The 22406-nt window shown below is 51.0% G+C and overlaps 2 protein-coding genes across 12 annotated transcripts; both read right to left on the minus strand.

Annotated features, from left to right (window-relative positions):
• Window positions 1-2702: 2702 nt before the first annotated feature.
• LOC118527276 (CMRF35-like molecule 6) lies at window positions 2703-7230 on the minus strand. Of its 3 annotated transcripts, none has more exons than XM_078066034.1 (5): window positions 6902-7230; window positions 6045-6164; window positions 4233-4344; window positions 3603-3656; window positions 2703-3091 (listed from the first exon to the last, which is right to left on the minus strand). In XM_078066034.1, exons 1-5 carry the CDS (start codon window positions 6960-6962, stop codon window positions 3022-3024), a joined length of 417 nt encoding a protein of 138 aa, XP_077922160.1. In that variant the 5' UTR covers window positions 6963-7230; the 3' UTR covers window positions 2703-3021. The 3 variants fall into 3 exon arrangements, with proteins under 3 accessions (XP_077922160.1, XP_035934908.1, XP_035934910.1); XM_036079015.2 differs by having other exon boundaries at window positions 6045-6380; XM_036079017.2 differs by lacking the exon at window positions 3603-3656 and having other exon boundaries at window positions 6045-6380.
• A 7081-nt stretch (window positions 7231-14311) lies between these two features.
• On the minus strand, window positions 14312-20500 carry LOC118527273 (CMRF35-like molecule 6). 9 transcript variants are annotated; one of them, XM_036079004.2, is made up of 5 exons: window positions 20050-20498; window positions 19082-19417; window positions 17263-17374; window positions 16638-16706; window positions 14312-14645 (listed from the first exon to the last, which is right to left on the minus strand). In XM_036079004.2, the coding sequence occupies exons 1-5, from the start codon at window positions 20108-20110 to the stop codon at window positions 14378-14380; spliced, it is 846 nt and encodes a 281-aa protein (XP_035934897.1). In that variant the 5' UTR covers window positions 20111-20498; the 3' UTR covers window positions 14312-14377. The 9 variants fall into 9 exon arrangements, 6 of the variants coding, with proteins under 6 accessions (XP_035934897.1, XP_035934898.1, XP_035934904.1 ...); XR_013445195.1 differs by lacking the exon at window positions 16638-16706 and adding an exon at window positions 17009-17169 and having other exon boundaries at window positions 14505-15453; window positions 20050-20500; XM_036079011.2 differs by having other exon boundaries at window positions 14539-14645; window positions 16638-16690; window positions 20050-20499.
• Between the last annotated feature and the right edge of the window lie 1906 nt (window positions 20501-22406).

Consider the following 22406-nt stretch of genomic DNA (forward strand, 5'->3'; position numbering starts at 1 on the left):
CAATCCTGGGATCTGTATTAGTGTTCGGGGCAAAACTTCAGATGCTCGATGAAAAGTCGCATAAAATAAGCCCAGGGCAGAAAGCTGAGAGAGAGAAGGCTGATGGACTGGGTTTCCTCATTAGTAATAAGCCAAATTCTAGCCTTAACCTGACATAATTTAATTTGCATCCTGATTTATAACCCAGTAGCTAAAATTCTTAAAGAACAGCTTTGGGAAACAGATGAGTGTCTGGCCTGGTGTCCAGGCCAGGCTGTGGAGGGAGGAGGTCTTCTGGAGGTCCTGTGGTTGGGGACACATTCAAAAAGGCTGAGAGGAGGAGGAGGGTTCAGTCCTGTAGTGACGCAAATCATATTACAAATAGAAATCAAAATGTACTGGCATAAAAACATATAGATCAGAATTGAGGGGCGCCTGGCTGGCTCAGTTGGTAGAGCATGTGACTCTTGATCTTGGGGTTGTGAGTTCAAGCCCCATGGTGGGTGTGGAGATGACTTAAATAAATAAAACTTTAAAAAAACATAAACATATAGACCAGAATTGAAAGCCTACAAATAAGCTCCCACATATAAAGTCAACTAATATTTGACAAGGGACCCAAGAATAGCCAATGGGGGAAAGTACAGTCCCTTCAAGAAATGGTGATAGGAAAACTGGAGAAGAATGAAACTGGACAGCGCACAAATATTAACTTAAAATGAATTAAGACTTAAACGTAAGACCCAAAACTGTGACACTTATAGGAGAAAACAGAGGAAAAGCTCCTTGACATTAGTCTTGGCAATAATTTTTAGATGTGACACCAAAAGCGGAAGCAATGAAAGCAAAAATTAATAAGTAGGACTGCATCGAATTAAAAACTTGTGCACAGCCAACAGAAACAATCAATAAAATAAAATAAAAAGATAACCCACAGAATGGGAGGAAATATTTGCAAATCATATATCAGATAAAGGGTTAATATCCCAAATATTAAAGAGCTCATATAACTCAATAACAACAACAACAAAATAACAATTCCAATAATATGATGGGTCTCGTTTTTTAAAAAATATGTCAGGGTCCCTGAGTGGCTTGGTCGGTTAGGTGGCTGACTCTTGGTTTCGGCTCATTTCAAGACCTCAGGGTCCTGGGATCGAGCCCCGCGTTGGGCTTGGCACTCAGTGGGGAGTTTGTTTGAGGATTCTCTCTCTCCCTCTCCCTCTACTCTCTCTCAAATAAATAAATAAATAAATCTTTAAAAAATAGATTAAAAACAAAAATATGTGGGAAGTTTTCATAAACACAGACTGTGATGGGGAGAACTATTAATCAGGTCTCTGTGTTTTGTCGAGAGTTGATCTGATTGAAGGTGGAGATGCTAGGATAGCAGTCAGTTGGGAGCAGGACTCAGGAACAGGGCCAATGGGTTTTAAAAGCATAAGGCTGTTTGAATCTCAATTTTTCCTTTCCCTAACTCTGAGATGTAACCTCTCTCCTTCATGTCAATCCTTCGGGAAAGTTTGCTCCATGTGCACCACCCTTGTGTGAATAACCTTGTGTCAAAATTAAGAAAATAGTTGAGCTCCCTGTCTTGGCTGATAGCAAGTGGCAAATGACACACAAAATGGGCCAAAGGCAATCAAGGGGAGAGCTCAGAGCAGAAGGGCTCATGGGAGTGTGGGATGTGCAAAGGGGTTGGAGCCCACCTTGTTTTGCACAGATGGGGCAGGGCGTCCCTGCTGGTATCCCCATGCAGCCTTGCCAGCTCAAGCTCTGAAGAGTAATTGCTGAGGTACAGGTCTGTGCCCTGTTCTTCTACTTGCAAATGCTTACTGAGCACCCACTCACCAACTCCTTCACACGGGTTTCCATTCCTCCACATTCTCGCCAATGCTTGCTCTCTCTTGTCGTTTTGGTGATAGCCATTCTGACAGGTGTGAGGTGATGTCTCATCGTGGTTTTGATTTGCCTTCCCTGGACAGTGAGTGATGTTGAGCACTTCTTTATGTACCTGTTGGCCATTTATATGTCTTCTTTGGAAAAACGTCTATTCAGTTTCTCTGCCCATTTTTTTTAAGAGAGAGAGTGAGAGAGCAGGAGTGGAGGGGAAGGGGAAGAGGGAGAGGGAGAGAATCTTAAGCAGCCTCCATGAGCTCAGTGTGGAGCTTGATGCGGAGCCTGATGTGGGGCTTGAGCTCGTGTTGGATGAGAAAATCATGAGTTGGACACTTAACCAACTGAGTGACCCAGGCACCCCTCTCTGCCCATGTTTTAATTGGATTGGCCAAATGATACAAACTTCCGATTATAGAATGAATACATTCTGGACACCTAATGCATAGCATGGTGACTGCAGTTAATAATACTCTATTATACACTTGAAAGTTGCTAAGAGAGTAGATATTAGATGTTCTCACCACAAAAAAGAAATGGTAGTGATGTGGCGTGATGGCGATGTTAGTAACCACACAGTAGTAATCAGTTCGCAGTATATGTGCATCAAATCAACATGCCCCACATGTTCAGCTCACATAATATTACATGTCAGTTATATCTAAATAAAGCTGGAAAAAATAAATATAAAAGTAAACTTGGGGACTGCTAAAAAATATGTTTATATTTTGAAATATATATGCATATATATGGCAAACCCATGAAGAAAACAAGGAGAACATGAATGTAAAATTCATAGTTGGATTTCTCAGAGGAGAGATTGGGACTTCAGAAATATTAACGATGTTTATTATTAAGCTATGAGGTGGGCACCCAAGGGTTGAAGAGTATTCAAGGTTTAAGGAGTAAGCATTTATTGGGAACATTCTTTGTGTCTATGATACACTGCAGAGAAAGTTACAAAAAGGTTACTGAATATTCGGAAAGAAATACGGAAAATGGCTGGATGTATTGGTCAAAAGGCCATTCCTATCCATCAGACGGGCTGTGTTCCTGGACGGGTCATCAGTGGGCAATTGGTGTTACTGGTATCAGGATGATCAGGATGACGACACCTCCCCCCAGAGCCCCTCTGAGCCTGTTCACTCAGAGGACAGCACTGAGCAAGCTCAGGAGCAGGGGCACCACCCAGAAGTAGATGCTGCTGAGAAGGGACCTGTGGGGGACACGGTGACAGGCAGTGAGCCACATCCTCAGGGAGACGCCCTGGTACCCTCCATTTTCCTTCTGTCCCTGTGCCCATGTCCTGAGGCTACAACAGTCCACACAGAGATCAGTCCCAGGAGGGTCCATGGGCGGGGCAGCCCCACACAACAGACCACGCCTGTGACCCTCAGGCTAACAATTGCCCTTGAGACAGGATGTGGACATGGAGAGGGCCTGGCTATTGGAGTGACGGGAAGGAGACCGCAGGGAGCAGGCAGGACCTGGGCCAGAAAAAAGGTTCTACATAAGCCCTCCCCATTGGGGGTTACCCTGTCTGTCGACCAGAAATCAGTGCTGGGGTTATTTATCTGATGTCTGCTCCCCATGAGCAGTGTTTCCCATGAGGGATCGGAAATGTGTGCTTTAGTCCCAGGGAGGATCTGGCACCTGTGCGGTGCCTCCAAAACCTTGGCCTTGAAATTCAGGGGTTCATGATGGAGGGAATGAATGACCCCACTCACCTCTCTGCTCCCTTAGACGCCTGGTCTTCAACAGGATGACTCTCTAGCGAGGGCCTGGGAGGGTGGGAGGGGGAAGCAGGGGAGAGAGCCCAGGGGCCCCCAGAGCACCTGGCTGACCTGGGCTGGGTCCTGAAGGCCCCCTTTGCAAAAACGCTTGCACTTGCTCTTCCCTGTCTCTGGAGCCCGATTTCTGCAGATACCTGAGTGCGGAGTCCCCAAATCCTACAGGTCTCCAGGGAAATGTCTTCTCACCGGCCAGTCCTCCCTGATCATTGTGTATTAAATAGCAATCCCACCACCCCGAAACTCTCCCACACATGCTCTCCCTGACCCATGTGTCCTATTTCCTTCAAGCATTCATCGAGAACTGGCATTACTTCTATTGATGAATGTGTTGACTTCTTCACTGTGTGAATTTCCCAACTATTGTCAGAGCAGGCTTGTGTCTAGGTGGCCCAGGGCTGATCCCTAGAAGAGCACCTGGCACTTGGTAGGACTTCCACAATTCGGCGTGGAGTTGGTAAATAAGTGCAGGACCTAGGCCAAGACAGTCACACCCACATTCCTCAGCCCTCTGCGTTGCCTAGAAATCACCCAGGTGTCAAAGGTCTCCAGCTGCTAGCCCCTTACCCAGGATGTTGGCTGGAATTGGGGGTCTCCTGCAGAGTCGCAGTGCCCCACGTGGGGACTGGCAGGGTCCTGTGAAGACCTGGGGTGCTGGTGGGCCTCACGGAGCTGGGGCCTGCAGTGAGGATTGAGGGAGAAGCCTGTGTCAGGCCAGCTGTCCTCCCCCGGGCTCTCCCACTCTCTGTCAGCTGTGTGGCTCCGACTCACCTAGTCCTGGTCACTCAGGCCATCTGGACAGATGTCCTGGCTCCACATCCCCCCACAGCCACACCCAGTCTGACTGGCACTCTGGCCCTCCCCTGGCCCCTTCTCCAGGTGCACCCTGGCCAGGTGGGTGATTTCAGAGGCAGAGTCGTCCTGCTCACCGGGGCACGTGACAGTGTGTAGAAAGAGCAAGGGCTCCGGGCTCAGCCACCCCGTACCTTGTTTACCCTGGCAGAGGATGGGGTGAGCTTTACTCTGTAGAGATTGATCCAGAGCTGAGGGTGGGGCAGGCAGGGTCCTTAGGCAGGGCTGATGTCTGGAGTGAGGATCATGAAACAGGGCACTCAGCGGAGTCTACACTGAATGGTGGGACCCTGGCACTCAATGCACTCAGGCCCCAAACTGTCAGCCAGACCTGTGAACCTAGGTGGCCACAGGACAGAAAGATAGAAAGAAAGATCTAGAGAGACAGACACACATCCGGGGGACCCCATGGAAAGTGGCCTGTCCTGAAGCCAACTGGACAAATGGCTTTCCCTCACACAGCCGTTGGTGTCTGAGGATGCTCAGCCCCTCACTGTTAAATAGGATCCCACAAAGGGCCTGGGAGGGAAATGTCCTGTGTGAGAGAAATGAAGACCTGCAAGAAGGACCTCAGAGGAACCAGGGACAACATCAGAATAAGAACACAAGATAAAAATCTACCCACTTAGATGGATGACCTCCATGTGGTTCTTAGGAAACAAAAACAGGGTTCTAGTAAAGAATTATTAGCAGCACAAGGAAGTTTATTTGCGGCTATAAGACCTGAGAAATCATTTTTCTCATCCTTCTTCTCCTTTGTCTGAGGGGAGATTTCAGGGGTTTCTCTGAGCTCCCTCCTATGGGGACAAGGGGCCAGAGGGGGAGGGGTGGGTCAAGCCGCAGGGGCAGGGAGGTCCCCAAATGCTCACAGAAGCCGCACATCAGGGTCTGGGGCTCCTTCTTGGGCCCCTGTTCAGGCTGCTGCAGACCCCCAGGATCACAGCTGTGAGGCTGGTGCCTCAGGAACCATCCATGACACACTGATGTCCTGTTAGAGCCCGAGGTCATGGGCAGCCAGTAAGGGAGAAGAGGGAATGCCCTAGGGGTTCCGTTCCCCATTGGGAGGACAGAGAGCAGTCCAGGAAGAGACTCGGGTCCTCTTCAGCGTGGACGGGACCCTTGTCAGGACAGGAAGGCAGCTGACCCCAGACTCAGGGCCATCCCCAGTGCCCACCCTGGGAGAGCTTTAAGCGTGAGAGTGTGTCAGGGTGGGGCACATGGAAGCGCCTAGGTCAGCTAGAGGTGTGCATGGGCTTGTGCGAGTGAGCAGACAACACAACCCCTGCACACACAAATGCACACACACCTAGACACACACGGACATATGAACACACAACACACACACACACATGCACACACACACACAGACACATACAGGCACATCCCCAGTGTCCTGGGTCACCCACCCCATCCTAACCCCACTCTTCTACCCCAGGACCCACCCCTTTCCTGCCGGGGTCGGGGTGATCAGCCCCAGTCTCAGGCAGCCCTGGTGCTGGCGCTGGGGGAGGGGGGTCCACAGCTCACCTGGGGTCACAGACACCACAACACGGAAGGTGAGGTCAATCATATAACCTGGGAGCCATGATGTATCGATCCCACACCGGTGTGTTCCTGCATCACCTTCTGTGAGGTTCTCCAAGGTCACTGTGAAGGTGAGGTTTGCAGGATGGTCCCTGATGGACACCCGGCCGCTCCTCACTTCTTTGTCTGACTCTTTGGTCACCACAATATCCCCCAAACATGGGCTCTTGCACCAGTATTTAGCAGTCTCTCTGAATTTCTCCTCATACTGACACTGCACGCTCAGGGATCCCCCCACGGTGCCCGTCACAGAGGTGGGGCCACTCAGACACCAACAGCCTGGAAAACACAGACGAGTGTGGTCAATCACCAGATGGACCTGGGTCAAGGGGATCTGGAGTCATGGTGACCCCAGAGTCCCTCAAGGGCCCTCGGGGTCTATAGTAGAACTTGGCAGGAGACAGGCCTTTTCTGAGACCAGAGGGAGGAGATATAGCTCCCTCCTCACAAAGTGGCACAAGGAGAGGGTGTCCGTGGTGTGCGTGCCTGTGTGTGTGTGTGATGCACTGACATGTCGTTTCTGACTGTGACACTACAGTAATGGTGGTCACAGGCCCCCCCTCTCGTCAGGGCTGCTCTGTGCGGCACAGTAGACACGACTCGCCAGCTGTATGCACTGAATGCTCCTGGTCACTGCTGAGGCAGTGCTGGCCGATCCTAGAATGTTCTCTGCTCTCCCTCCTCCCTCCCAGGTCCTGCTTCCCTCCCCACGGGCTGCACCGCAACCCCCCCTCCCCCTCCCCCTGTCTCCCTCCCTCCCCTCAGGACACACTTCCCTGCCCAGGCTCAGCCCCGCTCACCTGGGACCTGCAGAAAGAGCAGAGCTACAGGCAGCCATGGCCTCCCGTCTCTCGGGGGCATGTCTGCAGCACAGACGTCACCCACAGCAATGCCGGGCTCCTGAGGGGGGACAATTTTAAGCCTCCTCACAGAGGGTCCAGTCTCCACGGCCCACTTCTAAGTTTTCCCAGGCCTCTTTGCTTCTTCGTCCAGCCAGTCTCCTCTCAATCCTGATGACAGGACAGCTCCTGGTCCAGGACTGGATTGGGATTGCTGTCTCCCTTCCTCAGCCCACAGCTGCTCCTCTCGCTGTCCACACTCGCCCCACACAATGGAGTCACACTGGAGCATTTCCTGCTCAGTGGAATGTCCGCAACCTTGTGACGTGTCACTTCCTTGTGGTCCGGATGGACCATGTCCGGGGTGGAGCGCCAGTAGCCCATCTTCTCAGGCATCGGTGGTGACTGCAAGGGTGTTAGGACCCCCAAGCCTGCCCCTCTAAGCACCCACAGTCCCCATGGGATCCCTGCTCTCCTCTGGCCACACAAGTTGGCACTGTGACCTCAGATGCTTTCAAAGGTCCCATTAGGGTTCTGAGTTCCTAACCAGGGTACAAATCCCCCAGGCTGAGCTTCCCTCCTGTGTGTTTCTCTGTTCTCCAAACATGGACATGGAGCAGCCATTACCAACCCTGTGAGCACCTCACTTTTGAGTCTTTCTTCTTTGGAAAGTCCACTCTACTGAGACTCACAGGGCAGAGTACTGGCAATGGACAAGAGGGTCCAGAGATTGAGGAAGCTGATGGGACCATGGGAACATGTGAAGCTGAGACTGGGCTTCTCCTCTCCATCCAGTGGCACGAGGGACTGTTGTGTAACAAGAGGGTGGTCTGCCAAAACACTGGCTGTTGGTGTCCCTTTTGGGTTCACAGTGGTGACCAGGGACCTCTTCAAGGTGCAGAGTTGGGGGATGGTCCTTGCCAGGAGGTGGGGAGGTTTGTCTTAACTCAGAGTGGCGTGTTCTCATGACATGATGGGCTTGGGGTGAGTTTATGCTGGAAATGGTAGGGAGGCAGGTTGAGGTGCAGGGCTTGACATCTTGCCTGGGTTAAGCCAGGTCCTCAACTTTGTCATGCACAACCAGGTCTATCAATTTCCCCCTAAACACTCTCTCCCCAGATCTGTTCTTCCTCCACGCTATCTTATCTAGATCAAAGGGAACAATATTCCCAGAGTTATTGCAAGGAGACCCTGTCACCCAGGATTCCTCTCTCTGTCATTCCCCACCAATGCTTCCTCTGGTACTGTCCATCTGCCCATATCCCCTCTTCCTCCTGACATTACAACCTTTCTCTCTCCTTTTAGTGCAAGGGTAGCATCCCTGTTCTTTCAAGTCCCCTCAGGCCTTGTCCTCCCTCTGTTCCACTCTTCAGCAAGAGAGCACTTCAACAAAATCAGGAGTAGCCAATACACCCTTTTGTCCCCTGCTCTTCAGATGAAACCCACTCTCCTTGCTTGGCTTACATGGCCTGAGTGGGACCAGCCAATTATGGGTTCTGCATTTCTATCTTGCTCCCCCACCTCAATGTGCCCCGTGCTCCAGCCACAGTACCCATCCTTCCCCAGGGCCTTAGCACCTGCTTGTCCCTCCCCTTGGATCTTTGTCCACCTCTTCTCACTGCTTATTCCTTCTTACCCTTTAGATTTCACCTTGGATGCCACTCCCTCAGAAAGTCATCCCTGATCACCCTTTCTAGGGGTCACCCTGTTGTCTCAATTACCAACCCCCATTTGTTTCCTCCGTAGTTCGCCAAACCTTGTTAGTATGTTTCTTTTGGTGGTTTCTATGCATCTCCCCACTAGGATAGAGCTCATATCATAGCAGCAATCTGGGTCTGTTTTTCATCACCGAATGACCCGGTGGCCAACTGCAGTATGGGACAAATGGTCGGCTTATGATAAATGTTTACTTAAAGAGCAAATGAGTGATTGAGTGAATGAATAAAGACTGAATTGGCTGCAGACATTGGCCCTAAGCAAGTGTGGTCCAAGTAGATTTGATATCTATCGCGGCATTTCAAATACCTGCAAAACCCAGTGGCAGAACACAACATTAATTATCTCACACTTCCTGAGACTCACAAATCTGAGAGTGGCTTATCTGGGTGGTTGTGGCTCAGGATATCTCTTTCACAAAGTTGTGGTCAAGATATTGACCAAGCTATACTCATTGGAAGGCTGGGCTGGCCTGGAGGATCTGCTTCAGAGATGACACGCTCACATGGTTGTTAGCAGGAGTCCTTAGCTCCTCGCCCAGTAGAACTACTTTAGTGTCTTCATGATATGGCAACGAGTTTCTCCCAGAGTGTGTGATCCTAGAAAGAGCAAGGCGTAACATATTTATGATTTCTTCTTGGAAGTCGTATACCATTGCTTCTGCCATATCTGTGGACCACACACCCACCCTGATACAATGTAGAGGACCCCTCCCAAGGATGTGGATATCTGATCTGAGTGGTGGCCATGAAAGATACCACTTTCTACAATGTCAGTAAGCTGTGTATTTAGGATATGTGCAATTTCCTGTTCTCGTGTTCCACGCCAATAAAAGAATTTAAAAAGCAAAAACCAATACGTGAAAGTATACCTCTGAAACTTTGCTTCATTTTTGTGGGGAGGTTTGCTGTTTATTGGTCTTTTCTCACATAGCAAAGAGTTTACGTAATCTCCCCATACCCCGAGCTACCTTGTCAACAGCTCAGTCAACAAACTGACCAGAAGCATATTATAAGTGATGATGGCAGGATTCGAACCCAGATTCCTCTGGCACCACTGCTCAAGTGCCTTTCACTCACACCATGACAATGGCAGGCAGAGTGGCCCAGAGCCAGCAAGAGGGAGAAGCACCTTCTTCAGACCCAGGAAGCAGAATGAGAGGCAGCTGGTGGCATTGTAACCCAAATTGAGAAACTTGACAGGGACTCACTGTTCCCTCAGTCTTCTCAGCCCACCACCATCTCTTCCTTCTCTCTCTCACTTCCCCTCTTCTGAAAACTCTTCAGTTTCTGCAGCTCCTGGCTGAGCTGAGAAGTTGGAAGATCCACCAGGTGAACAGGGCAATTACAACAGCAACTTGACTTTAGGTTTGAGTCCGAGCCCTGAAAGTTAATGTTATGGGTTAACTGGCCATGGGCTGCTCAGATGGGAGATTATCTCTGGGTGTGTCTGGGATGATGTTTCTGGATGAGATGACCATCTGAATCCATGGACTCGGTGAGGCAGGTTGCTCTCCCTCAGGTGGGTGGGCCTCACCCAATCAGTTGAGGGTCTGAGTAGAAATGGATGACCAGCAGAAGAAGGAGGAATTGGCCCCTTGCTGCCTGATGGCTTCGGCTGGGACATCCATCTTTTCCCACCCTCTGCACTCCTGGATCTCAGACCCTTGAACTTGGAATGAATTCTACCACCAGCCTCTTGGGTACTCCTCAGCTCCCATCACTGTGGGAGCATATTCCTTATAATAAACTCTTCATATACATATTTTTCCTATTGGTTCGGTTTCTCCAGGGAACCTTGACTAATACAGGTGTGTATTTGACCCTGTGGCAATTTACTTCTTCAACCCCCAAGCCTGCACATGACGACCTAATTCAAGAAGATCCATATGAGGACTCAAGAGGAAGATCCAAAATCTCACCACTTCCTCTCACCTGCAGGGTGACCTTACATGATATCTCCCAGAGTTGATGGAATGTAGGTGTTTCAAGGGGCTGCTACAGAGAAACGCAGAGTAAAAGCCTAGGATGTCAGCATGCTGAGCATGGAAGTGCATGGGAACCATCCACGCAGTGAACTGGGTCTGTCTTTTGCAAGGGAAAAGAATAATGAAGCAAAGACCAAGTTAAAGGCAAATGTTATTGCTTTTCCTTGGGCTGGAATCAGAAGTATCTGCTTTATTCCTCTTTGGCTTTAGGGTGTCTCTGAAGTTCAGAGAGGCCTGGGACACTTCTGTTTTGTGCAGCTCTCAGCATGTGAAGAAAGGAGAGATGCCAAAGTAGGGTTAAAATTCTGGGATATTTTAGAGTGGGAAGAGATAACTGTTGACTTGGCCCCCACACCAGCCTGGAGGATGCTGAGTCCCACTGCCTGCCTGCACCTGGATCCTCTGGTGCCTCAATCCCTGATGGTGACCCCACGGGCACCAGCTTCTCTCTAGGACACTGGGAGAGGCCCCTGGGCTGTGTACCCATGGCTGAGGGAGATGCTCATGAATCAACTTTTTCATATGTAAATGGTCATAAGGCATAATTAATTGGGCTATAAAAATGATTCCTCAATTAAAATGTTAATTTACTTGCAGTTTGGTAGGAATAAAACATATGTATAAATAGTAGGATGAACGTTTATGTCAGCACAGCCCTGTGATTGTATAGAGAATTCAATTTAGAGATAATATAAAGACTACTTTTGAGGTTTGTCATGGGATGCAGGCCAGAGCCAAAGGACAGACCTCTCTCCTCACTACAAGGTTGACCCTCCCACCCCAACCTCCTGCCCATTTCTGCTCATCTCTTTTGGTCCTGGCAACTCTGTCTCCTTGTTTCTCATCCCCTCGGCCACCTTTCCTTAAACCTTGCTGGCCCTGATCATAGTTAGTCTTGAAAGAGCTGCTTCCCCGTCTGCCTTCGGCTCAGGTCATGATCCCAGGGTCCTGGGATCGAGCCCGGCATCGGGCTCCCTGGTCCACTGCGGGGAGCCTGCTTCTTCTCCCTCTGCTTGCTGCTCCCCCTGCTTGTGCTCTCTCTCTCTCTGTCAAATAAATAAATAAAATCTTAAAAAAAAAAAAAGAAAGAGTTGCTTCCCTCACTCAGGAACAATAAGAGGAAACATTGTCAGTTGTCACCACACCAAGTTGCCAGCCAGCTGACCATGTTCAGGAGGGGGCACTGAGTCTCTCTACCCCTTCCAGCAGGTAAGAAATCCAGAAGAGCCATGTGGTCGCTGCTTCTCAATAAAGCTGAAGCCCTGGGCTAGAGTCAGATGTGTCCTGTCTTTCTGCCTGGTTGTATTCCCTCTTTCGGGCACAGGTGGTTAGGGCCCTGACTTATTCTAGTCTGTACTACCCTTTGGGCTCCAGGCCCCTGGTTGCACCTTGAGCTCTGGACCTGTGAATGTCTGGTCTCACCTCTAGATGGCCCCAAGGGAGACACAGTGATTCCTAAGCCAACAGCTCAGGCTGATGAGCAGGATGGGACTTGGGGAGTGGAGCAGGCTGTAGGACTCAGCCTGAGGAGGAAAGGTCATCAGGATTCAGTGGGTCTAGTTCTAACCCCTGGGTGGCCAGGATCAGAGTATTTGAATCATCCAGGGGGACTCAGCAGCTGAGAAGCAATCCTGTTAGAGTACAATTATTTTTAAGTCCTTAAAGAGGGTCCGCCCAGAAGTTCTGCAAATGGCCACTATCGTCATCTTTTGGTGGCTTGAAGAAGTGCCACAGGTATGCTCTGGTTGATACCTTCATTCTCATCAGGAGGTTGGGAACCAGAAATGCCTTTTGTACAAACCAAAAGAGACTCTTCATCATAGGAAACAAACTGAGGTTTTCTGGAGGGGAGTGGGTGGGGGGACGGGGTAACTCGGTGATGGACATTAAGGAGGGCACGTGATGTAATGAGCACTGGGTATTGTGTAAGACAGATGACTCACTAACACCTAAATCTGAAACTAATAATACATTATATGTTAATTAATCAAATTTAAATAAAAATTTTTAAAAAAAGAAATGCCTTTTGTACTTGAGTATCAGGCCTGTCATGATCCCTCCAGCTCCCTGCTGACAGACGGATGGAGCTCAAGGAAATTCTGGAGCCCCATGGAAAAAAGATATTTGGTTTTCAGTCAGAGAGATTAGAGCTCAGGTTTAGGGAGAATTGACATCTATTTATTCAAATTTTCTTTGATTTCTGTCATCAGCGTTTTGTCATTTTTGGCATCCATATCCAGGACATATTTTGTTAAGTTTATACCTAAACATTTCATTTTCTTTGGAGAAAGTGGAAACGGAATGCATTTTAAATGTTGGCTTGCATATATTCACTTGTTAGCATATGGAAATGTGATTGACTTGTGTGGGTTAATCTTGTATCCCATGACCTGATGAACTCACCTCTTAGTTCTATGAGGTTTTGCAGATGGTTTGAGGTTTTCTACATAGACAATTATGTCATCTGCAAACAGGGACAGCTTTATTCTTCTTTTCCATTCTCCATGCCTTTATTTCTTTATCTGACCTACTGCAATAGCCAGAATTTCCAGGGCTAAGATGAATACATGGTGAGAGTGGGCATCTCTGCCTTGCTCATGATCTTAGAGGGAAAGCATTTAGTTTTTCATTGTTCAGTGTGATGACAGTGTATTTTTCTTTTAGATGATCTTCATCAAGTTGAGGAAATGCCCTCTATTCTTGTTTTTATGAGCTGCTTTTTTATCATGAGTGGGTATTGGAGTTTGTCATATGCTTTTTCAGTGTCATTTGAGATGATCCTATGATTTTTCTTCCTTAGTTTGGTATAGTGGATTACAGTGCTTCATTTTTCAAAGTTGAACCAAACTTACCTACCTGGAATAAACCTCACTCCATCATGGTGTATAATTCTTTGCTGAATTCCGTTTGCTTGCCTTGCCTATCCACATCTACCTGACCCCCCGGATTCCTGCCCCATTGGCTTCTCAGGGCACTCCCCTGCCCTGAGCTTTGCCTTTGCTCAGACCTTCCACCTTCCACCCCTCACCTGCCTGAGGCTCTCACCCAGGAGGAGACAAACCATGAGAGACTATGGACTCCGGGAAACAAACTGAGGGTTTCAGAGGGGAGGGGGATGGGGAGGATGGATTAGCTGGGTGATGGGTAATAAGGAGGGCAGGTGTGGTGATGAGCATCGGGTGTTATACACAACCAATGAATCATTGAACACTACATCAGAACTAATGATGTACTATACGGTGGCTAACTGAACACAATAAAAATTAAAAAAAGAGGCTATCCCTGTCCTCTGTCACCCGATCCTCTGAACTCTCATCCATTCTTCTTCATGACACTTCTTATAAACTGATATTCTTTATTTCTTTAGTTTTTGAAACCACCCATTAGAATGGAAAGCCCGTGTTTTGTTGACTGCTTTATCCCCAGCACCTAGAAACAAGCCTGATGCTACATAAGCTCTTGGTGAATATTTGGCGAGTAGATGGAGAAAGGAAGGAATGTTGAGTTGAGAGGTTGCACTGGGGGTTCTCAGGAGGGCAAGGTTACCAAAAAGCAGGCCCTCCCTCACCCTGGGCTCCCCTGACCAACTTGGCACTCTCTACTGCCAAGTTCAGAGTCTTATGGAGTGCTTTCCCCATTCTCCCCAGCAAATCACCACGCACATCTACTTGTGTGTGTGATGTATTTCATTGCTTTATTCAAGTATTTATTTATTTATTTATTTATTTATTTATTTATTTATTTTTACCAGTTTTTGGCAATAGGTGGGAAGAGATAGGTTTGGGGCCAGAAGTTCTTCCTCCTCTAGTCTGAGTGGCGGTGTCTCTGGACAGGATATCGATGCTCAAGGAGGGCCGCAAGTTGTCTTCATCAGGCCGACTCTGTGTCCCACAAATCGCCCACTGAGGCCTGTTGACCCAGAGGACGGCACTGAGCATAATCAGAAACAGGGGCACCTTCAGGAGAATGAGGAGCAGGAAGTGGATGCTGCCGAGCAGGGACCTGTAGGAGGGACACGGTGACTGGCAGGTGTTTCCTCCTGGACATGAGGCCCAGGCTCTGCCTCTCTCCCACCTGCCTTTGTGCTCAGGTCCTGTGGCCTCAAAAGTCAATGTCAGCGTCAAAGCTGATTGGTACCAGGGCCGGACGGCCCCACGCTGAGGGCCCCAGGCTCTTGTCCTTCAGCTCAAGCCTCGACCTTGAGCATCCGGACGCAGCAGACAGGTGAGGATGTGGTGGTGAGGAATGGAGGGAAAGGGAGAAGAGGGGACCCAGGAGGCTCAGGCTCCAGAAACAGCTTTCTGAACCCACAGCCCTCAACTCTCACAGGAACTCAGCTCCCGCTGGCACCAGTTGAAGAATGAAATGCTCCCTCATAAGCACTCCTCTCCCAAATTAGTCTTGACTCACATTCAGTATGATCGTTGGAGCTGCTCTTCTGCTTAAGCTGCTCAACAACATCAACCTCCATGAGTGTGCCCCCAAGCTCAGCTCATGGCCGATCCCCTCCCCCTTCCGGGTCCCAGTAACTGTCCCCACGCCAGATCCTCACAAATGCTGTGTCCCCGCCCCACACTGGGCCTTTGTTGAAGCTCTCCACCTCGCCAGCCCCTCGCCTGGCTCGCAGCCTGTGGGTTTGCCCGATGTCCTCTCCAAAGTCGCACTGGGCTCCTCTTGCACACCCTGTTGGCACCCTGGCTCATATCCTCTTTGCCTGCTGGAGCTCCGGGGCAACTGTGGACAGCCTTGGACTGGCCAGTGGTTTTCCATCTTCAGCTCTCCCACCTCTTTGCCTGAGGACTCTCTTTACCTATAGGAGTGTGTGTGGTTTTCTGAGCAGAACAGGCCAGAAGTGGCACAGAATCCATGTCCCCAGGACGGACCCTCTGCCTACAATACTCTTTCTCCACATAAGGAGCCTTCGCTCACCACTCTGTGAGAAAACAGGAAGCCCCGCCATCTTCCCCCACCTTGAGGACAGATGTATGTGGATCACTGGCCCAGCTTCCTCCCTGCTAGGTGGGACTGCTCTGAGGCGTGTCCTACACCGTATCTCTGAGGCTGTCCAGTGGGATGGAGCCCAGCTGCTACTGGGATGGCTCCTCCATCAAAGTACACTTCATTGGCTTTCCCCACCTCCCTGTTCCCTCACTCTACTTCCTGGGATCACCTTTTCATAAACTAATTGCACCAAAGTCCTTGCCTCAGGATCTGATTTTGAAGAAAGCCAAACTTAAACAGGCTCTTTGGTACTTGTTTTCAATGAATCTGGATTGCTTTCATCATGCCCACCATCTTCCTGTGCACCCCATCATCCTATCCATTAATGAGCAATTGGTGTACTGGTTTTACTGGGCTGATGTCACCTGCCCCCACAGCCCCTCTGAGGCCTGTTCACTCAGAGGACAGCACTGAGCATGCTCAGGAGCAGAGGCACCTCCAGGAAGACCAGGAGCCGGAAGTAGATCCTGCTGAGCAGGGACCTGTGGGGGACACGGTGACAGGCAGTGAGCCACATCCTCAGGGAGACGCCCTGGTACCCTCCACAATCCTTCTGTCCCTGTGCCCATGTCCTGAGGCTACAACAGTCCACACAGAGATCAGTCCCAGGAGGGTCCAAGGGCGGGGCAGCCCCACACAACAGACCATGCCTGTGACCCTCAGGCTAACAATTGCCCTTGAGACAGGATGTGGACATGGAGAGGGCCTGGCTATTGGAGTGACAGGAGGGAGACCCTAGGGAGCAGGCAGGACCTGGGCCAGGGAAAGAGTTCTACCTAAGCCCTCCCCATTGGGGGTTACCCTGTCTGTCGACCAGAAATCAGTGCCGGGGTTATTTATCTGATGTCTGCTCCCCATGAGCAGTGTTTCCCATGAGGGATCGGAAATGTGTGCTTTAGTCCCAGGGAGGATCTGGCACCTGTGCGGTGCCTCCAAAACCTTGGCCTTGAAATTCAGGGGTTCATGATGGAGGGAATGAATGACCCCACTCACCTCTCGGCTCCCTTAGGGGCCTGGTCTTCAACAGATGATTCTCTGGCAAGAGCCTGGAAGGGGAAGGGGCTGCAGAAAAGGAAGCCCAGGGGCCCACAGAGCACCTGACTGACCTGGGCCGGGTCCTGAAGGCCCCCTTTGCAAAATACTTGCACATGCTTTTCCCTGTCTCTGGAGCCCGATTTCCACAGATACCTGAGTGATGGCTCCCCAAATCCTACAGGTCTCCAGGGAAATGTCCTCTCACCGGCCAGGCCTCCCTGATCATTGTGTATTAAATAGCAATCCCACCACCCTGAATCTCTCCCACACATACTCTCCCCGACCATGTGTCCTATTTCCTTCAAGCATTCATCACGAACTGGCATTACTTCTATTGATGAATGTGTTGACTTCTTCACTGTGTGAATTTCCCAACTATTGTCAGAGCAGGCTTGTGTCTAGGTGGCCCAGGGCTGTATCCCTAGAAGAGCACCTGGCACTTGGTAGGACTTCCACAATTCGGCGTGGAGTTGGTAAATAAGTGCAGGACCTAGGCCAAGACACACACACCCACATTCCTTAGCCCTCCGCGTTGCCTAGAAATCACCCAGGTGTCAAAGGTCTCCAGCTGCTAGCTCCTTACCCAGGATGTTGTCTGGGATTGGGGGTCTCCTGCGGAGTTGTGGTGCCCCACGTGGGGACTGGCAGGGTCCTGTGAAGACCTGGGGTGCTGGTGGGCCTCACGGAGCTGGGGCCTACAGTGAGGATTGAGGGAGAAGCCTGTGTCAGGCCAGCTGTCCTCCCCCGGGCTCTCCCACTCTCTGTCAGCTGTGTGGCTCCGACTCACCTAGTCCTGGTCACTCAGGCCATCTGGACAGATGTCCTGGCTCCACATCCCCCCACAGCCACACCCAGTCTGACTGGCACTCTGGCCCTCCCCTGGGCCCTTCTCCAGGTGCACCCTGGCCAGGTGGGCGATTTCAGAGGCAGAGTCGTCCTGCTCACCGGGGCACGTGACAGTGTGTGGAAAGAGCAAGGGCTCCGGGCTCAGCCACCCCGCACCTTGTTTACCCTGGCAGAGGATGGGGTGAGCTTTACTCTGTAGAGATTGATCCAGAGCTGAGGGTGGGGCAGGCAGGGTCCTTAGGCAGGGCTGATGTCTGGAGTGAGGATCATGAAACAGGGCACTCAGCGGAGTCTACACTGAATGGTGGGACCCTGGCACTCAATGCACTCAGGCCCCAAACTGTCAGCCAGACCTGTGAACCTGGGGGGCCACCGGACAGAAGGATAGACAGAAAGAAAGATCTAGAGAGACAGACACACATCTGGGGGACCCCATAGAATGTGGCCTGTCCTGAAGCCAACTGGACAAATGGCTTTCCCTCACAGAGCCAGTGGTGTCCGAGGATGCTCAGCCCCTCACTGTTAAATAGGATCCCACAAAGGGCCTGGGAGGGAAATGTCCTGTGTGAGAGAAACGATTAACTACAAGAAGGACCTCAGAGGAACCAGGGACAACATCAGAATAAGAACACAAGATAAAAATCTACACACTTGGATGGATGATCTCCATGTGGTTTTTAGGAAACAGAAACAGGGTTCTAGTAGATAAGAATTATTAGCAGCACAAGGAAGTATATTTGGGGCCAAAGGCCTGAGAAATCATTTTTCTCATCCTTCTTCTCCTTTGTCTGAGGGGAGATTTGAGGGGTTTCTCTGAGCTCCCTCCTATGGGGACAAGGGGCCAGAGGGGGAGGGGGAGAGTCAAGCTGCGGGGGCAGGGAGGTCCCCAAATGCTCACAGAAGCCCCACATCAGGGTCTGGGGCTCCTTCTTGGGCCCCTGTTCAGGCTGCTGCAGACCCCCAGGATCACAGCTGTGAGGCTGGTGCCTCAGGAACCATCCATGACACACTGATGTCCTGTTAGAGCCTGAGGTCATGGGCAGCCAGTAAGGGAGAAGAGCAAATGCCCTAGGGGTTCCGTTCCCCATTGGGAGGACAGAGAGCGGTCCAGGAAGAGACTCAGGTCCCCTTCAGCGTGGACGGGACCCTTGTCAGGACAGGAAGGCAGCTGACCCCAGACTCAGGGCCATCCCCAGTGCCCACCCTGGGAGAGCTTTAAGCGCGAGAGTGTGTCAGGGTGGGGCACATGGAAGCGCCTAGGTCAGCCAGAGGTGTGCATGGGCTTGTGTGAGTGTGCAGACAACACAACCCCTGCACACACAAATGCACACACACCTAGACACACACGGACATATACACAGACACAACACATGCACACACACACACACACACACGGACACATACAGGCACATCCCCAGTGTCCTGGGTCACCCACCCCATCCTAACCCCACTCTTCTACCCCAGGACCCACCCCTTTCCTGCCGGGGTCGGGGTGATCAGCCCCAGTCTCAGGCAGCCCTGGTGCTGGCGCTGGGGGAGGGGGGTCCACAGCTCACCTGGGGTCACAGACACCTCAATGCGGAAGGTGTGGTCGAACACAAATCCTGGCAATCCTGATGTATCGATCCCACACCGGTATGTTCCTGCATCATCCTCTGTGAGGCTCTCCAAGGTCACTGTGAAGGTGAGGGTGGCGGGATGGTCCCTGATGGACACACGGCCGCTCCTCACTTCTCTGTCTGCCTCTTTGGTCTTTACAGTACTCCACACGCATGGGCTCTTGCACCAGTATTTGGCAACCTCTCTGAATTTCTCCTCGTACTGACACTGCACGCTCAGGGATCCCCCCACGGTGCCTGTCACGGAGGTGGGGCCACTCAGACACCAACAGCCTGGAAAACACAACCGAGTGTGGTCCCTCACCAGATGAGCCTGGGTCAAAGGGATCTGGGGTCATGGTGGCCCTGGATTCCCCAAAAGGATCTCAGGGACTGGAGGGGGTCTTGGCAGGAGACAGACCTTTCCTGAGACTAGAGGGGGAGGAGGTAGCTCCCTACCCACAAAGTGGCACAAGGAGAGGGTGTTCAATGTGTGTGTGTGTGTGTGTGTGTGTGATGCACCAAGATCTCCTTTCTGACTGTGACCCTACAGTAATGGTGGTCACAGGCGCCCCTCTCCTCAGAGTTGCTCTGTCCACTATAGTGGATTTAACTCACCTGCTTCATGCTCTGAATGCTCCTGGTCACTGCTGGGGCAGTGCTGGCCAATCCTAGAATGTTCTCTGCTCTCCCTCCTCCTGCCCAGGTGCTGCTTCCCTCCACATGGGCCACCCCGCACCCCCCCACACACACCCTGACCACAAGGAAGTGACATGTCACTTGTCCATTGTCAGTACTCTGCCCTGCGAGTCACAGTAGAGTGGACTTTCCAAAGAAGAAAGACTCCTGTGTCCCTCCCCTGTCTCCCTTGTCTCCCTCCTTCCCACTCAGGGCAGACTTCCCTGCCCAGGCTCAGCCCCGCTCACCTGGGACCTGCAGAAGGAGCAGAGCTACAGGCAGCCAAGGCCTCCCGTCTCTCGGGGGCATGTCTGCAGCACAGACGTCACCCACAGCAATGCCAGGCTCCTGAGCGGGGACAATTTCAAGCCTCCTCACAGAAGGTCCAGTCTCCACGACCCACTTCTGCTTTTTGAGGCCTCTTTGCTTCCCTGTCCAGCCTGTGTTGGTCTCACAATCTTCTTCCACATTGACTCAAGCTGGTTGGGGTGCAGGAAGCTCGGGGAGAGAAGCACCACGGACTGAGGCAGAGTCCTGGACCTGGTGCCCCGGGGTCCTCTCAATCCCAGTGACAGGACAGCTCCTGGTCAAGGACTGGATTGGGATTGCCATCCCCTTAAGCAGACAACATCTGCTCCTCTCTCTGTCCACACTCGCCCCACACAATGGAGTCACACTGGAGCATTTCCTCCTCAGTGGGACTCCCTCACCCCTGTGACATGTCACTTCCTGTGGTCAGGATGGACCATGTCCTGGGTGGAGAGCCTGTAGCCCATCTTCTCAGGCATCGGTGGTGACTGCAGGGGTGTTAAGACTCCCCAGCCTGCAGCTCCAAGCACCCACAGTCCCCATGGGACCCCTGCTCTCCTCTGGCCACACAAGTTGGCACTGTGACCTCAGATGCTTTCAAAGGTCCCATTAGGGTTCTGGGTTCCTAACCAGGGTACAAATCCCCCAGGCTGCGCTTCCCTCCTGTGTGTTTCTCTGTTCTCCAAACATGGACATGGAGCAGCCGTCACCAACCCCGTGAGCACCTCACTTTTGAGTCTTTCTTCTTTGGAAAGTCCACTCTACTGTGACTCACAGGGCAGAGTACTGGCAATGGACAAGAGGGTCCAGAGATTGAGGAAGCTGATGGGACCATGGGGACATGTGAAGCTGAGACTGGGCTTCTCCTCTCCATCCAGTGGCACGAGGGATCGTTGTGTAACCAGAGGGTGGTCTGCCAAAACACTGGCTGCTGGTGTCCCTTTTGAGTTCACAGTGGTGACCAGGGACCTCTTCAAGGTGCAGAGTTGGGGGATGGTCCTTGCCAGGAGGTGGGGAGGTTTGTCCTAACTCAGAGTGGCGTGTTCTCATGATATGATGGGTTTGGGGTGAGTTTATGCTGGAAATGGTAGGGAGGCAGGTTAAGGTGCAGGGCTTGACATCTTGCCTGGGTTAAGCCAGGTCCTCAACTTTGTCATGCACAACCAGGTCTATCAATTTCCCCTTAAACAGTCTCTCCCCAGATCTGTTCTTCCTCCATACTATCTTATCTAGATCAAAAGGAACAATATTCCCAGAGTTATTGCAAGGAGACTCTGTCACTCGGGATTCCTCTCTCTGTCATTCCCCACCAATGCTTCCTCTGGTACTGTCCATCTGCCCATATCCCCTCTTCCTCCTGACATTACAACCTTTCTCTCTCCTCTTAGTGCAAGGGTGACATCCCTGTTCTTCCCAGTCCCCTCAGGCCTTGTCCTCCCTCTGTTCCACTCATCAGCAAGAGAGGACTTCAACAAAATCAGGAGTAGCCAATACACCCTTTTGTCCCCTGCTCTTCAGATGAAACCCACTCTCCTTGCTTGGCTTACATGACCTGAGTGGGACCAGCCAATTATAGGTTCTGCATTTCTATCTTGCTCCCCCACCTCAATGTGCCCCGTGCTCCAGCCACAGTACCCATCCTTCCCCAGGGCCTTAGCACCTGCTTGTCCCTCCCCTTGGATCTTTGTCCACCTCTTCTCACTGCTTAATCCTTCTTACCCTTTAGATTTCACCTTGGATGCCACTCCCTCAGAAAGTCATCCCTGATCACCCTTTCTAGGGGTCACCCTGTTGTCTCAATTACCAACCCCCATTTGTTTCCTCCGTAGTTCACCAAACCTTGTTAGTATGTTTCTTTTGGTGGTTTCTATGCATCTCCCCACTAAGATAGAGCTCATATCATAGCAGCAATCTGGGTCTGTTTTTCATCACCGAATGACCCGGTGGCCAACTGCAGTATGGGACAAATGGTCGGCTTATGATAAATGTTTACTTAAAGAGCAAATGAGTGATTGAGTGAATGAATAAAGACTGAATTGGCTGCAGACATTGGCCCTAAGCAAGTGTGGTCCAAGTAGATTTGATATCTATCGCGGCATTTCAAATACCTGCAAAACCCAGTGGCAGAACACAACATTAATTATCTCACACTTCCTGAGACTCACAAATCTGAGAGTGGCTTATCTGGGTGGTTGTGGCTCAGGATATCTCTTTCACAAAGTTGTGGTCAAGATATTGACCAAGCTATACTCATTGGAAGGCTGGGCTGGCCTGGAGGATCTGCTTCAGAGATGAC

This window comes from Halichoerus grypus, chromosome 2 (genome assembly GCF_964656455.1).
Source record: "Halichoerus grypus chromosome 2, mHalGry1.hap1.1, whole genome shotgun sequence".
Lineage (NCBI taxonomy): Eukaryota > Metazoa > Chordata > Mammalia > Carnivora > Phocidae > Halichoerus > Halichoerus grypus.